The sequence below is a fragment of the Oratosquilla oratoria genome, chromosome 12 (genome assembly GCF_046742065.1).
Source record: "Oratosquilla oratoria isolate Oo_2021 chromosome 12, ASM4674206v1, whole genome shotgun sequence".
NCBI classification, from domain to species: Eukaryota; Metazoa; Arthropoda; class Malacostraca; order Stomatopoda; family Squillidae; genus Oratosquilla; species Oratosquilla oratoria.
The window spans coordinates 50,185,151-50,203,619 of NC_134788.1; the positions used below are offsets into that span (position 1 = coordinate 50,185,151).

The 18,469-nt window shown below is 42.2% G+C and overlaps 1 protein-coding gene across 1 annotated transcript in view; it reads right to left on the reverse strand.

Annotated features, from left to right (window-relative positions):
• Nucleotides 1-14,838, reverse strand: part of LOC143030381 (uncharacterized) — a 22,819-nt gene extending 7,981 nt beyond the window's left edge. Inside the window, exons 1-5 of the mRNA XM_076193530.1 lie at nt 14,697-14,838; nt 13,419-13,539; nt 7,637-8,070; nt 2,926-3,086; nt 935-1,063 (exon numbers count right to left, since the gene is read on the reverse strand). Coding sequence (XP_076049645.1) covers nt 935-1,063; nt 2,926-3,086; nt 7,637-8,070; nt 13,419-13,539; nt 14,697-14,838 — 987 coding nt within the window. The remainder of the gene's footprint in view (nt 1-934; nt 1,064-2,925; nt 3,087-7,636; nt 8,071-13,418; nt 13,540-14,696) is intronic.
• Between the last annotated feature and the right edge of the window lie 3,631 nt (nt 14,839-18,469).

The following is an 18,469-nucleotide window of genomic DNA, read 5'->3' on the forward strand; positions in this document are numbered from 1 at the left end:
CCTCTGACTCTGCCACAAGCACAGTGTCGTCCGCAAACAACAGCTGGCTCACCTCCCACTTTTCTCCATTTTCTTTAACCATCTCCAATCCCTGACCCACTACCCAAGCATTCACCTCTCGCACCACCCCATCCATGTATAAGTTGAACAGCCAGGGCGACATAATGCATCCTTGACGAAGTCCCACCTTTACTTCAAACCACTTACTCTCTCCATTTCTAATCCTGACACAAGCTCTACTACTCTCATAAAAACTCTTGACAGCTCCCAAAAGCTTTCCTCCTATCCCATAAATCTGCATAACCTCCCACAGTGCCTTTCTGTCTACCCTATCATAAGCCTTTTCCAGATCCATAAAAGCCCAAAAAACATCCTTCCCCTTTCCTATAGCTTTCTCACATATCTGTCTTACCACAAAGATCTGATCTACACAACCTCTACTTGTCCTAAATCCACACTGTTCCTCACCAATTACTCCTTCTGTTCCTCTCCTAATCCTCTCAATTAAGATCTTCCCATAAGCCTTCCCTACTACACTTAACAGGCTAATCCCTCTGAAACTACTACATTCACACTACTACTACTACTACTGTAAGAGACAATCGAGTTTTATGGGGCCAACTCCGTCTCTTTCTCTCTCCCCCTCTCTCTACCTTAAAAAGGAGCAGGCCAAGTCAAAGCCACACTCACTTTATACACATTAAGATATATTCAATGCCCATAAAGATATTATGTACACACATATATATATATATATATATATATATATATGTATACAGGTACTCCTCGTTTAACGACCTACTCGGTTAACGACAACTCGGAGTAACGACGGGCTTTATGATATTCGTTTAACGTAAATCTCCCGAAGTTACTGGCCACCATCCCCTTCGGCAAATCGTCGTACGTCACTACGGTAATTAGTCATATTCCTTACCTTGTACTCTTGATCCTCAAAGACGTAGGTTCTCGACTTGTAGGCCGGCCTCGAGGTGTTGAAGGTGAGGACGACTCGGGAAGGATTTGTAGACAGGAGTTCTTGGCTCTCCAGGCACCTCATCTCCCACTGAAGAAGAACCAACACGAACAACTTTAGCACGCAACATCGACGGGGTGATCTAATAGAGGTGTTCAAGTGGATCAATGGATCTAACAAGGATTTTATCATTTGTCTATTTATTATTATTTGCTTGATTCTCATTTATCATTAGTTATATGTGAATTTATTATTAGCATGCAACATTGACGGCGTGATCTAATAAAGGTCTTCAAGTGGATCAAAGGCTCTAACAAGGGTTTTGTTATCATTTGTCTGTTTGTTTATTATTATTTGCTTGATTCTCATTTATCATTAGTTATATGTGAATTCATTATTGATGATGATGATGATGATATGGTTTAACGTCACAAACTCCCCCCTATTGGAAGGCTAGGACGGTGCCCCTCACAGAGGGCTTTGTAGCGTGGAATTTAATGAACCATGCCCTTGGTTCAACTTCGCTGGTGGTAGGATTCGAACCGCCATCCCCTCGACCTTCGCCGCAAGTAACGACGCCCTAACCCGCTCAACCAGCGAGCTTCCTATTACATGTACTTACTATTTACCTGTTTGTTTATTATTTAACTATACCTATGCATTTATTTTATCATTATTTACTTTATCATAGTTTTTATTTATCATTTTATTTATTTACTTATAATATGGACCACAAGGTCTCCTGGCGGCATGTTCCGCCTTTGTAATTATTTATAATCATATTAAGACAACAGGGCAGGACTTGCAGTAATGGATTTAAATTGGGTCAATTTAGATTTCAGAATGAAATAGGCAAGAACTGGTTTACTGATAGGGTGGTCAACGAATGGAATAGACTTAGTAACCATGTAGTGAGCGCTGAAACTATCGGCTGTTTTAAGAAACGGTTAGACAACTTTATGGATGGGGGGATGACAGGTGGTAATGGACATGGAACTGCCTAGTGTAGACCTTATGGTCACTTGTAGTCTCTTTCATTCTTATGTTGTTTTAAGAAACGGTTAGACAACTTTATGGATGGGGATGACAGGTGATGGACATGGAACTGCCTAGTGTAGGCCATATGGTAACTTGTAGTCTCTTTCATTCTTATGTTCTTATGTTGTTTTAAGAAACTGTTAGACAATTTTATGGATGGGGATGACAGGTGGTGATAGACATGGAACTGCCTAGTGTGGGCCTTATGGTCACTTGTAGTCTCTTTCATTTTTATGTTCTTATGCTGTTTTAAGAAACGGTTCGACAATTTTATGAATGGAGATGACAGGTGGTGATGGACATGGAACTGCCTAGTGTAGGCCTTATGGTCACTTGTAGTCTCTTTCATTCTTATGTTATGTTGTTTTAAGAAACGGTTAGACAATTTTATGGATGGGGATGACAGGTGGTAATGGACATGGAACTGCCTAGTGTAGGCCTTATGGTCTCTTGCAGTCTTATGACAGCACCTTAGGCCATCTTGTTTCCCCCTGTATCCTCGGCACAGACCAAATGGTCTCTCAATCCATTCCTGATGATGATGGTTCAGTTTAATGTCACAAACTCCCCTTTTCAGGAGGCCAGGACAGTGCCCCTTACAGTGGACAGACCATGTCCTTGGTCCAACTCGCTTTTGGCAGAGTTCGAACTGCATCACCTCAATTTCCACCATATTCTGATCCCATCATAATTAATCTACAATCACTGGGACAAGAACACCAACATCTGGACATACGTAACCTGATGGGAGGTAGTTCGTGCCTATGCTAGCGAGGCGGCGCACAACAGCAGTAGTCATACGATTCAAATCCCCGAGCGCCAACAAAGGCATTTGTGCGCAGTTGCCCCGTAAAGCAAGCGAAAACGCTGGGGGTCATTTGGGAGTTTACGACGAAGGAATTGGGCGGAATTACCTTGAACAGAGTACGAGTCGTGATGTGGTGTTTCTCCTTCAAGTGGGACGAACTCAGGGCCACAATGACGTCCTCCTCCTCCTCCTCCTCGGAGTCGTCTCTCTCGTCCTCCTTGGGTTCGTGAATTCTCTTGCACAGAAACCGTTCCACGTCTCCCTCGTCTGCAAGGTGTGACACGAGAACGACGCAATGAACTACGTGGTGTACTAAAGAAGACTGATATTCTATCTATCTACTAAGAGCTTTTTCCCCCTTACAAGGGAGGTAGCCAAGTCAGAGGTACGCATGTACGTACTCCCACCCATTCCACTCCCCTCCACCACCCTTTCCACCCGTCCCATCTCGGCTCCCCATGGATGATGGGTCATCCATACATCCGCTAACTGCCCTAGGTCAAACACAATGCAATAAAACACAGTACATCCACAGCAAGGCAGCAAAAAAAAAAAAAAAAAAAAAAAAAGGCTTCGGTTTAATACTGCAACCTTTCCCCTATCAGGAGGCTAGAACAGAGCCCCTTACAGAAGACTCTGTAGTGTGAAATTTGATGAACCATTCCCTTGGTTCAACTCACTGACAGAAGGGTTCGAACTGCTGTCATCTCGACCAATGACACTTTAACCTTCTCCGTCAGAGTACAATAAATCGAATAAATAATACGATAAAATGAAAACCAAAAATCACAATAACCAACAACAGAGCAGTTCGAACCCTTCTGTCAGTGAGTTGAACCAAGGGAATGGTTCATCAAATTTCACACTAGAGTCTTCTGTAAGGGGCTCTATTCTAGCCTCCTGATAGGGGAAAGTTTGCAGTATTAAACCGAAGCCTTTTTTTTTTTTTTTTTTTTTTAGCTGCCTTGCTGTGGAGGTACTGTGTCTTGCTGCATTGTGTTTGACCTAGGGCTGCAACGTCTACGTCGTGGGACCACCCCCCAACCCCAAGAGTTGGGGGCCAATCAGCAGCAACCACCCCTGGCCATCAGCTCTACGCAGATGGCACCGATCCCCAAGGAGGAGCTACGCCTACCTGGGGGAGTACCACAATCCTTTTTTTTCCAACACACAATGTTACGTTTTTTCTGCACTGAGGGGTCATTTTCCGGCGATCACCCCTCTTCTTCTACTTTTAGCCGGAGATGTAGAGAGCAATCCTGGGCCCACCACAAAATACACATGCCCAACATGCTCTAAACCCATTACTTCGAGCAGACAGACAAAGGGCTCAGTTCAGTGCAATATGTGCAAAAACTGGGCCCACCTCACTTGTACAACACTTGCTGACACAAACCAATACACAAACACTTGGACATGTTCTACCTGCCCTCCAGTAACCCCAATCCCACCTCCCCAACCACAGCCAACACCCTTACCCACTCCCAATTTCCCTTTGTCCTTACCCCCGATTAGTACTCCCCTTCCTTTGTCCCCGATCTCTCCTTTCCCCCCCTCTGACCCAGATCCTACACCTTCCCCACTACCACCCCAACCTCAACCCCAAACGGCAACATACAACACATACAAAACACACAACATCAACATATTACAACACAACATTGACGGTATTAACACTAAAAAACATGAACTTGAACACTTTCTTAAACAACACAACATACACATTGCAATTTTACAAGAAACAAAATTAAGACACTCACACAAAACACCATCATTTCATAATTACACCACCATCAGACAAGACCGGACTGACGGCAATGGCGGTGGACTCATCACCCTGATCCACCATTCCATCTGTTTTGTGGACACAAGTGCCACAACCAAAATTCTCCTCCCTACCACAGATAACACAACAGAAACCCAATCCATTCGTATCCGCACAGGCAACAATTCAACACTAACAATAGTTAACATGTACATTCCCCCCCAATCATCCCCCACAGTTCCAAACACCTTCAGACCTCAACTCAGCCAACTAACCTCAATCCCCAACCTGATCATGGGTGGTGACTTCAACGCCAAGTCGTCTGCCTGGTTTGTCGACAACCCTGACACAGACAGAGGGCTTGATATACAGACTCAATTCGACTCATTGACTATCATGAACAACACGCATAATCATACACATATCCCATACCAAGCCCTCTACACTCCCTCCTCTCCTGATATCACCTTTTGCTCCCCCTGCCTAACCCCAACAACATCATGGAGAGTGGTCGGAGCCCTTGGCTCTGACCACCTTCCAATCATCATCACCACCAAAACAAGATGCACCCCAGCTGGCCACAGACACACTTACACCAATTACAAGAGAGCTAACTGGGAAGCCTTTACTGAAGAGACAGAACAACATTTTGAAACACTTAACAGTACACCAATCACAAACATAAACAATGCTGTGCATGCTTTTAATACAATCATACAAAACGCAGACAAGAGATACATCCCTAGATGCAACAGAAAATCACACAACCCCAACTTCACACCAGAAATCCAAGGCCTCATCAGACAACGTGACACACTTAAACACGATACCCCCACACCTATCCCTCAAAACATAGCAGACCAAATACAAACACTAAACACTGTGATTGCCAATAAAATACATGAACAAAAATCACAAAATTGGCAAAACTTTATCAATACACTTGATCACAAAACAAACACCATCAAATTGTACAAAACACTCAACAGCATCACACTATCCAACACTAACACTACACGCTCTCACGCAGCAATAATCACAACAACAGATAATCTACCCTCAAACAGACAACAAGCAAACGCACTCATACGTCATTTTGCACAGACGAGCCATCTTACATCTCACCCTGACGACCGACGCACCATTCGACGTAAGAAAGACTTCCCCACAGACTCAGACTATACACCCTTCATAGACAGTCAGACAAAACTCATAATGCATAATCTCAAGCACTCATCTGCCTGTGGCTCTGATAACATAAGCAACATCCACCTAAAACACATTGGACCACAAGGTATACACGCACTCACAAACATTGCAAACTACAGCTATTCACACAACACTATACCCGACATCTGGAAGCATGGTAAAATAATCACCATTCCAAAACCGAACAAAGACCCAACAATCCCAACATCGCACCGCCCAATCACACTTCTCTGCACCCCCTCTAAAGTCATTGAACGCCTAATACTTAAACTTGTCACACCATATATTCCCCTTGCTGACTCACAACACGGTTTTAGGCCACTACACTCCACAAACACTCTTCTGACAAACCTCACACAAAGAATTTTAGATGGCATCAATTCAGATAGGCCCCACCACAGAACACTTCTTATAACATTGGACATTAGTAAAGCTTTTGATGCTATCCCCCGCCACAACCTAACAAATAAAATATATAACACAGACATGCACAATAACACCAAAAGATGGCTGGCCAATTATCTGGCAGGCAGGAATGCTCATGTGTCATATAATGGCCAATCATCGCACATCAGAAACATTAAGAACGGAGTACCACAGGGCTCAGTTCTATCCCCCACATTATTTAATCTATACATGCATGACTTACCCACGCCAGACACCTCAGAAATACAAATCTCTTCCTACGCAGACGACATAACAATCACATGCACACATCGTAACACAGACAAAGCTGCAGAAATAATCCAGCCTTACCTTGACACACTCAACACATGGTTCATCACAAACAGACTCAAAATAGCTCCAACCAAATCTACAGCAACACTTCTCACCAACTGGACAAAAGAACACAAATACATACCTCATCTCTACATCAACAACACTCTAATACCACACACAAACACACCGAAAATTCTTGGTGTAACATACGATACATCCATGTCTTTCAAACAACACCTCACCTCACAAACATAAAAAACAAATGCACACCTAGACTTAACGCACTTAAGTCAATCACTGGAACAACATTTGGACAAAACAAAGAAACTAATATAACAATATACAAACAATGCATACGCTCAGTGATGAATTATGCGAGTCCTGCATGGGCTCCTAATCTCAGTGAGACACACCACAACACCCTTCAAATCATACAAAACAAAGCCCTAAAAACAATTACAGGCTGCACAAATACATCACCTACAGACCATTTACACCATGAAACAAAAGTCCTCAAAGTCAAGGACCACCTCGACATGAGAGGCACACAAACACTTGCTGCAGCCACCACAAACACATCACACCCGCTACACTACATAGCAGAACACCCACACACACCAAGAAACATTAAAACTACACCCAAAGACCTTTATTACGCACAGATACTCTCTTCTCTTCCTCCACAACCACCAAATACCAGCCTCCGGAAACATATTCATAATCATATCACTCACCGCTCCATTAACACACTGAAAGACAACACAATGCTGCATGCCAGACCCCCTGATATCCACCCTTCTGAATCCTCTCTCCCACGAAAGGACAGAGTCCACTTGGCCAGACTGCGATGCGGTCACCACCCAGCACTTCTAAGCTACCAGAAGAGGCTGGACGACCGTGTTGTGAACAGCTGCCCAGGATGTAACACTTCACCCCATACCATACAACACATAATGGAAGACTGCATTATACACAATCATGCACGCAAACAACACAACATACACTCTATAAAGGATTTGTGGGAAAACCCAGTTTCGGCTGTGGCCTTCCTTGGGGAGACGGGACTGCTCGGACAGACAGTCTAGGGAACGACAACAACAACAACAACAGAGCAGTTCCTCACCTTCCGAATCGCTGCGATCTGAGGAGACATCCAAGGAGGAGCGTCTGGAGTGGCCTCCGCTACCTTTGTAGAAGCTCAAGACCGGGCTCATGACCTCGGTCGAGTCATCCTTCGTGCCTTCCACGGGAACACCTCTCCCTTCCTCGTCCTCCTCTTTTTTCTCCTCTTCTTCCTCTTTCCCCCTGCCTCCCTCTTCCTCTCCTCTCTCGTCCCCCGTCTGTGAAACCTCTGATTCTCTCTCGATTCCGTTCTCTACAATTTCGATGTCCTCTTCCTTTCCTGACGGTGCCCTTTCTTCAACCACGCCATCGGCATGTGACTTGGTATCTGCCGCCACGATTAAAGGAACGGCTGGCAAAGGCTGAGCAGGGGATAAACTCTTGTTCTGCAGAATTTCGTCAAGGAGACGATCTGCTTGAACAGGTGTTGACGATCTGGTGAAAGAACACAAATCGTACACAGATTAAAGACGTATGTTCCACAGGAGAGGCGTACTTGGGGAGAACCTACAGTGTCACCAAGAGAGTGGTGAAGTGTACTCTGCATGTGTTTTACAAGAGGTGTTGACGATCTGGTGAAAGAACACAAAATATGCAAAAAATCATACACACACTTAAGATGCACATTCCACAGGTGAGGTGCACTTGGGACAAACCTACAGTATTATTGGAAGAGTGGTGTAAGTACTCTGGATGTGTTTTATGAGAGAAGAGGCCAAGATGCACGTGATCTAAATAAAAGGAAAATAAAAGGGGATGTTCCTCTCCACGTCTATCAATGTTGTCTTGTGTAATATCTGATCAATTGAAAAAAAAATATATATATATATATATATATATATATATATATATATCTAGTGCAAGATTTGATCAAGATCGTGGGGGCATCATCGTCGTGGTGCAATACATCACATAATCACTCATTCTGGCTGTTACCACAAGATCATATTTGGCTACCAGGGGTTTCCCTACACTTAAACACCAACACCCCCACTGCCGAAGACTCCTTAGATCAGTGGCTCCCAAACTCGGGGGTTAAATTACCTCCTGGGGGGTACATACATATACCAAGGCTTTTTCCCCCTTACAAGGGAGGTAGCCAAAAAGAAAAGGCATAAAATAATTTCCACCCATTTCATTCCTAAATACACTCCACTCGCCTCCACTCTCCCTACCATCTTAGCACCTACTGGATGATGGGTCATCCCTGCACCTTGTCCACTGACCTGGGTCAGAGGTGTTGCAAGGCACAGCACATCCACTGCAAGGCCGCTTCATTAAATCGGCGACCCCCCCTCTCTGTCCCCCCCATGTATAAAAGGAGAAGACGGGGAGAAATCCCTTCGGGCTGCATCAAATTTTGCTCACACATACTACCTCACCCCCCATCCCCCCACCCATTCCACCTCATGCATCACAACATCCATATACAACCATTCTACATTCACCCCTGTCTTCTGTCCTCTCCCCTCCTTCCTCAACAGACATTACCCTCCTCCCCAAAGCCCCCTTCACCCCATCCATCCATCTCATCCTAGGATGTCCTCTCATGTTCACTCCCCCCACATCTGCCTTCCATACCTCTTTTACTAGTCTTTCTTCACTCATTCTTTCCATGTGTCCAAACCATCCTACAACTCTTTCATCAACCCTATCTCCCAATTCCCTTTCCACCCCTGTTCTCCTCCTCACCTCCTCATTTCTCACTCTATCTAGCCTAGTAACCCCCATCATACTTCTCAGACACCTTATCTCAAACACATTCAAATTCCTCTCTTCTTCTCTTATGTTCCATGTTTCTACCCCATACAATGCTGTTGGCACAATCACTCCTTCATATAGTCTCCTCTTAGCATCCATTCCCAAATGTCTATTCTTCATTAAACTTTTTAATCCACCAAGGCATTTACTTGCTTCTCTCAATCTAAATTCTACCTCAACCTCCACTCCACCTTTTCCTGCCTCATTTGCACCCAAGTATCTAAAACTATCCACTTCCTCCAGTCGCTTTTCCTTAATGCTCACTTCCAGTCTGCTGCCACTTTCACCCCTTGTGCATCTCATCACCTTACTTTTACCCACATTTATCTTCAGCTTTCTTCTTTCACACACTCTCCCAAACTCTGTCACCAACTTCCTCAACCCCTCCTCTGGTCCTGCCACAAGCGCAGTGTAGTCCACAAACAACAGCTGGCTCACCTCCCACTTTTCTCCATTTTCTTTAACTATTTCCAATCCCTGACCCACTACCCTTGCATTTACCTCTCGCACTACCCCATCCATGTACAAGTTGAACTGCCAGGGCAACATAACGTATCCCTGACAAAGACCTTTACCTCAAACCACTCACTCTCTCCATTTCTAATCCTGACACATGCTTTACTACTCCGTAAAAACTCTTGACAGCTCCTAGAAGCTTTCCTACTATCCCGTATTTCCGCAAAACCTCCCACAGTGGCTTCTTGTCTACCCTGTTTTAAGCCTTTTCCAGACCCATAAAAGCCCAGAAAACATCCTACCCCTTTCCTATAGCTGTCTCACATATCTGTCTTACCACAAAAATCTGATCTACACAACCTCTATCCATCCTAAATCCACATTGTTCCTCACCAATTACTCCCTCTGTTCCTTTCCTAATCCTCTCAATCAAGATCCTCCCATAAGCCTTCCCAACTACACTCAACAAGCTAATCCCTCTGAAACTACTACACTCACACTTGTCCCCTTGTCCCATGTAAAGTAGAACTATACAGGCACTCCTCCAGTCCTCTGGCACTCTACCCTCTCTCCAGCAAACATTAAATAACCTCACCAGCCAGTCCACCATCATTGTACCTCCTTTTTTAGACATTCTGCATGGCATCCATCCAGACCAGGTGCCTTACCTGCTTTCATCATCTTAACCACTGCCTTCACTTCATCCTTCCTTATTTCACCTCCATTTTCCTCACTCATCACTCTCATTTTCTTAGCATTTCCCACTGCAACTATCTTTCCCTCCCTATCCTCCTTTACATTTAGCAACTCCCTAAAATATTCTGCCCATCTTCCCCTTACTGCCTTCTCTTCCATTATCATCTCTCCATCTGCACCTTTTACCTTTTCTTCTCTACTTGATTTGCCTCCTCTTCCTCTCTTAATTACTTTCCAAAACATCTTTTTATTACTTTCAAAATTTTCTGTCATACTCTTACCCCATTTCACATCTGCTCTCCTCTTTGCCTCCTTTACCTTTTGCTTTACTTCTCTTTTCTTTTCTTTGTACCTCTCATATGACTCCCTCGTCCTATTTTGTAACCAATCTGAGAAAGCTCGCTTCTTCTCTTCTACAACCTTCTTTGTTTCCTCATCCCACCATTCACTGCTCTTCCTTTTATTTCCTCCTGTCCTTCTTGTTCCACACACCATCTTTGCACACTTTGTGACTCCCTCCTTGAACCATCCCCATTCCTCCTCCACTCCTAGCTCTACTCTATCCTTCACTCCCTCCCACTCCTCTCTCAGCTTCTTCTTGTACTCCTCCTTTTCCTTTGAAGAGTTCACTCTAAGCACCGCCCTACCTTTTGTCTTTTTCCTCTTTCTCCATCTATCCTCCACTCTCAACTTACCTTCCATCAAAAAATGATCTGATATTCCCCCACTCTCTCACCTTAGCACATGTACATCCTTAACTCTTCCTATTATACTCCTACCTACCACTACATTGTCCATTAATGCTTTATCTACCACCCTTCCAACCTCCACCCTCTCCCATGTGTACTTATGCTTGACTTTCTTCCGAAACACTGTATTTGCTATCATCAACTCTCTAGACACATCTCCACCATCAACTCTCCACTACGATTCTTTCCTGGAACTCCACATTTCCCAACCACTCCATCAATTGGTTCATTTCCTACCCTAGCATTAAGGTCTCCCAGTACTATCACATTAACATTTCTCCCTAATCCCTCCATGCACTCATTTAAATCTATCCAAAAAGCCTCTCTTTCTTCTACACTCTTCTCACTACCAGGCCCATATGCACTTACAACACACCACATCTCCTTTCCCAGTTTCACCTTCATCCACATTATCCTTGAGGAAACCTTCCATTTCACTACACGTTTACCTATCTCTTCACTTACTAGTATAGCCCCCCCTTCTCTCCCTCGCCCTCTCTTCACTCCTGATAACCTCCCACTTACACTCCCAAACTTACACTCACCTTTCCCTTTCAACTTAGTTTCACTCAAAGCCAACACATCCATCTTTCTTCTCACAAACATACTACCTATCTCTTCCCTTTTACTCTCATCTGTACCACATCCACGCACATTAAAAGACCCAAACCTTAGGGTGCTGGTCGGAAAACTCCCAGACCCTCTTATGCCTTTACTTTTTTGTTTAGGAATGTCTCCTGTGGGGCTACAAGGAAAAGGATGCCCCGTCCCTTTCTTCTCCCCTCTTACGATCCAAGTGGAATTATTTGGTGGCAGTATTCTTTTCCCCCACCACAGAAAATGAGTACTCAGAGAAATGGTACAGGACAGCAGCAAGGGGTTGGGGGACAGCATAACGGAGGGACAGTCGTAGTATAAAAGTGTCATAATTTCTCTATGAAGAGTTTTCCTCTATCATAGACAAAATTATGTGAGGCTCTGGTCCATAGGGGCACCCCATATAGACCCTAAAGTATCAACTGCATGCTACTTTGCCACAATAACAAGCGGCCAATACCCCAGATGGAAAGCCAAAAAACAAAGGCATAAAAACCACTCCCACCCTTTCCAACCCTATCACACTCCACTCCCCTCCACCCTCTTCCCTCCCTCTTATCTTGGCTCCTCCTGGATGATGAGTCATTCCATCTTGTCCACTGCCCTGGGTCAGAAGTAGTGTTGCAAGACACAGCACATCCACAGCAAATACAATGAATAAATGAAAATATCTCTAGTCATTTGATTTAGTCATACATATCAATGTTGTAGATGGAGTAACATACTTAATGAGGCATGGTAAACTGGGTAACAAGTTGAAAAAGTTTAGGATCCACTGCAGCAGCAGCAGCAGCAGCAACAGCAGAAGAAGAAGATCAAGAAGAAGAAAAGGAAGGAAGAAGAAAAAGAAGACACCAACACCCCCAGTGCCAAAGACTTCTTAGAAGAAGAAGATTAAATGCCAAAGACTTCTTAGAAGAAGAAGATTAAATGAAGCGGCCTTGCTGTGGATGTACTGTGTCTTGCGACGCTGCTTCTGACCCAGGGCGGTGGGCAGGGTGCAGGGATGACCCGTCATCCAGGAGGTGCTCAGATGAGAGGAAGGGTGGGAGGGGTGTGGAGTGTATTTAGGGATGAAATGGGTGGGAGTGTTTTTATGCCTTTCCCTTTTTGGCTACCTCCCTTGGAAGGGGGAAAAATCCTTGGTATATGTATGTATGTAGAAGAAGAAGAAGAAGAAAAGAAGAAGAAGAGGAAGAAGAAGACACCAACACCCCCAGTGCCAAAGACTCCGAAGAAGAAGAAGAAGAAGAATAAAAGAAGAAGAAGAGGGAGAAGAAGATACCAACACCCCCAGTGCCAATGACTCCTTAAAAAAAAAAGAAGAAGAAGAAGAAGAAGAAGAAGAAGAAGAAGACACCAACACCCCCAGTGCCAAGACTCCTTAGAAGAAAAAAGAAAAAGAAAAAAGAAGAAAAACAAGAAAAAAGGAAAAGGCAGAAGACTCCTTGGAGAGAGAGAGAGAGAGAGAAAGAGAGAGAGAGGAGAGAAAAAAAAAAAAAAAAGAAGTCAAGAACTACTTACAATGGAGGTTGAGGGGCTGTGTGGAGTGCGAAGAGTGCCTGTGTCACCTGCTGGGAGTTCAGAGGCTGCAAGTTCTCCCCCAAGGCCAGGCTCGGGGGCGGGGCACAGGGAGGTTGTCCACCTACAGGAGGAAAGAACGACAGAATTAAAAATGCCGTTGTTGCATAGCCCAAAGTGTCAATGAAATACGACAAAAATGTTATGAAGGAAATCCTTGACCCTCTCAAGCTCCAATTTTGTGTGTGTGTGTGTGTGTGTATGTGTGTGTGTGTGAGGTAACCCTACTCCCGTGCACGTCACAAAAGGTGATGAGAAGGGATGGAGTGAAAAGACTCAGGATTCCCTACTCTGAACATTTCTCAAGAGCAACCACGAAAATGGCCCCAGCACTTTCAAACTTGTCATATGAAGAGATACTGGCTAAATTGAAGTTACCAACTTTGGAACAAAGAAGAGAGGCAACCTACTGACCATCTATAGAATCACAAAAGGCACAGAAATACTTGATAGAGAGGACTCGCTAAATTGGGACAAGAAAGAAACTCAAAAAGGATAGTTATATAAGAGAACTGAAGGAAAATATTTTCCACACAGAGTGGTGGACACTTGGAACTGGACAAAACAATAGTGTGTGCAAAAACTATACATGAATTTAAGAGCAAACTAGACACTGCGAGATACAAAGGCAGGACAATACAAGCATAGCTCCCCTTCCTGTAGGATACAACTAGGTAAATACTTATATACCTCATGGGCTTTTTTCCCCCTTATAAGGGAGGTAGCCAAGTCAAAAGGCACATACCCATTCCCATCCACCAGTCCCCCCGTCTCATCTTAGTTCCCATGGACAAAGAATTGTTCCTAAACATTTAACCCCTTTAGTACCGGATGTGTGTTTTGTGACACCTGCGTGTCACGGCTGATTGCACTCGCCAGGAACCGAGTGTGCTCCCTGTGACACACATGTGTCACAGTTATAAGCTGTGTGTATTGAGGGCTCTCAAGGCCTCGGTTTCTGGGTTATTTCTACCCATGTGGTGGCAAGTGTGTTTACAAACATAAGGCTCCAGCCATTTGTGGGACGGTTTGAATTGTTTGTTTACATAAGGCTGACGGGTCGGTAACGAAGGGGTTAATCAAACAATGTCAAGGTTCGCTCTTATCTAGAAACCATTCAGCACGGGTCAAACCAGAATCTTTACATGTAACCCGGTCATGAAATGCAACTTTGAACAAGAAATGACAAATAAATGTACAAGATCGTCAACTCCACAATACCTTGAGAGGATGACCTGATCATCTCCTCTGTGACCTCGTCTTCAGGGTCTGCAATGTCGATGTGGCGTGTCCGGCTCTTCTTGGACTTCCGACGACCTGCAAATAAACAAGCTCGTGCCATTACCCGTCCTTGTGAAGACATTCGTATACTAATTCCTATTCCCCTCCCGTGCATTTTTACAACAGCTGAGACAATCTCCTGAGCTAGATATAACAGTTGTATTACAATCTCAATTGGTCATGACAAGCAGTGGGCAAGTGTGATGTACTGTACCATCCACCACAGCCAAGCATGTATTTTCCAATATCATCACTTCCATAATGATTAACGTATACTCGGTTTCTTTACTAAAGGTCTATTTCCTTTGTCTCTGTGGCATCCCCTTGGTTACAAAAATATTCGCCAGTCTCCACTAGCCCATCCCAGCTTTTTTCTTTCTTTGCTGTTGAGGGGATGGGGGATGAGGGAGTATGTGTCAATAATAAACTGACACAGCCCAAAAGGATTTCTCCCCGTCTTCTCTTTTTCTGCATGAGGGGACAGAGGAGGGACGTTGATTAAATGAAGTGGCTTTGCTGTGGATGTGCTGTGTCTTGCTGCACTGCTTCTGACCCAGGGCAGTGGGTGATATGCAGGGATGACCCATCATCCAGGAGGAGCCAAGATGAGAGGGAGGGAGACAGGGATGAATGGGAGTGGAATGGGTGGGAGTGGATTTTATGCCTTTGTTTTTTGGCTACATCACTTGCAAGGGGAAAAAAGCCTTTTGTATATGTATATATGCTGTTGAGGGTGATGGAGAGGGGTGAAATGGGCTTTGAGCAAGAGGTGAATGTCTGTTGAGCAGGGAAGGGAGAGGCAGGGGATAGGGGTCCGTGGAGAATGGCTGTACATGGATGATACTTTGACACAGCACGAAGGGATTTCTCTCCATCTTCTCTATTTTTCTTTGTAAAGGGCGAGCGTGGGGGGGGGGGAGGTTTTGCCCATTATGTGAAGTGGTCTTGCTGTGGATGTGCTGGGTCTTGCTATGTTGCTCCTGACTCGGGGCAGTGGGCGGGATACAGGGATGACCTGTCATCCAAGAGGAGCTAAAATGAAAGGGTGATGGATGGGAGTGGAATGGGAGTGGAGTGGGAGTGTGCCTTCAATTTGGCCACCACCATTACAATGGGGGAAAAAAGGGAGTTGAATGTTCTCACCCATTGTTTGCAATGCATATCCCACTATCAGAAAAAAGAAAATTATTTGAAGATATAGTAATCCCTCGATATAACTGATCTTGATATACCGGATATTGAATATACCGGACAAAAAAAATCTGACCGGACAAACCCTTGCTATAATGGATTTTCTTCCATTATACCAAGGGATCCTCAGTTATAACGGATCTTCGAATATAAAGACAGATCCATCCCCATTTCGTCAGTTATATCAAGGGTTTACTGCAATTTCTAATCCTACTAATTTCTAATACTGGACAAACTTCAGGATATAATGGATCTGTTCAGTATTTCCATTGAATATAACGAATCCTCAGTTATAATGGATTTTCAGATATAACGACAGACCCCTGTCCCCACATCGTCTGTTATATTGAGGGTTTACTGTATTTTGCGATCACTAACTGTGATCCTCTTAAGCACTGAAGAGGATCACAATATCCTTATCTTCAAATAACTTTCTTTTCCAAGAGGATCACAGTGATCACAATTTACATATCTTTGAATAAGTTTCTTTTCTCCGATAGTGGGATATTCAGTAGACAGATTTTTGCCGCTGCACAGATAAATTCCGTTCATTTGCATGACACCCCCATAGTGATGATATGGTTTAATGTCACAAACTCTCCCCTATTGGGAGAGTAGGACGGTGCCCCTCACAGAGGACTTTGTAGCATGGAACTTAATGAACCATGCCCTTGGTTCAACTTCACCGGTGGCAGGATTCAAACCGCCATACCCTCAACCTTTGCCACAAGTAACGACACCCTAACCCCACTCAGCCAGCGAGCTTCCGCCCCCACAGTAATGAAAGTTTATAATCAACCTCGACAAAGCCTTGGCACATCATGATTATTGCCGCTATCATGATTATTGCCGCTATCATGATTATTGCCGCTATCATGATTATTGCCGCTATCATGATTATTGCCGCTATCATGATTATTGCCGCTATCATGATTATTGCCGCTATCATGATTATTGCCGCTATCATGATTATTGCCGCTATCATGATTATTGCCGCTATCATGATTATTGCCGCTATCATGATTATTGCCGCTATCATGATTATTGCCGCTATCATGATTATTGCCGCTATCATGATTATTGCCGCTATCATGATTATTGCCGCTATCATGATTATTGCCGCTATCATGATTATTGCCGCTATCATGATTATTGCCGCTATCATGATTATTGCCGCTATCATGATTATTGCCGCTATCATGATTATTGCCGCTATCATGATTATTGCCGCTATCATGATTATTGCCGCTATCATGATTATTGCCGCTATCATGATTATTGCCGCTATCATGATTATTGCCGCTATCATGATTATTGCCGCTATCATGATTATTGCCGCTATCATGATTATTGACTATTATATTATTGACTATTATATTATTGACTATTATATTATTGACTATTATATTATTGACTATTATATTATTGACTATTATATTATTGACTATTATATTATTGACTATTATATTATTGACTATTATATTATTGACTATTATATTATTGACTATTATATTATTGACTATTATATTATTGACTATTATATTATTGACTATTATATTATTGACTATTATATTATTGACTATTATATTATTGACTATTATATTATTGACTATTATATTATTGACTATTATATTATTGACTATTATATTATTGACTATTATATTATTGACTATTATATTATTGACTATTATATTATTGACTATTATATTATTGACTATTATATTATTGACTATTATATTATTGACTATTATATTATTGACTATTATATTATTGACTATTATATTATTGACTATTATATTATTGACTATTATATTATTGACTATTATATTATTGACTATTATATTATTGACTATTATATTATTGACTATTATATTATTGACTATTATATTATTGACTATTATATTATTGACTATTATATTATTGACTATTATATTATTGACTATTATATTATTGACTATTATATTATTGACTATTATATTATTGACTATTATATTATTGACTATTATATTATTGACTATTATATTATTGACTATTATATTATTGACTATTATATTATTGACTATTATATTATTGACTATTATATTATTGACTATTATATTATTGACTATTATATTATTGACTATTATATTATTGACTATTATATTATTGACTATTATATTATTGACTATTATATTATTGACTATTATATTATTGACTATTATATTATTGACTATTATATTATTGACTATTATATTATTGACTATTATATTATTGACTATTATATTATTGACTATTATATTATTGACTGTTATATTATTGACTGTTATATTATTGACTGTTATATTATTGACTGTTATATTATTGACTGTTATATTATTGACTGTTATATTATTGACTGTTATATTATTGACTGTTATATTATTGACTGTTATATTATTGACTGTTATATTATTGACTATTATATTATTGACTATTATATTATTGACTATTATATTATTGACTATTATATTATTGACTATTATATTATTGACTATTATATTATT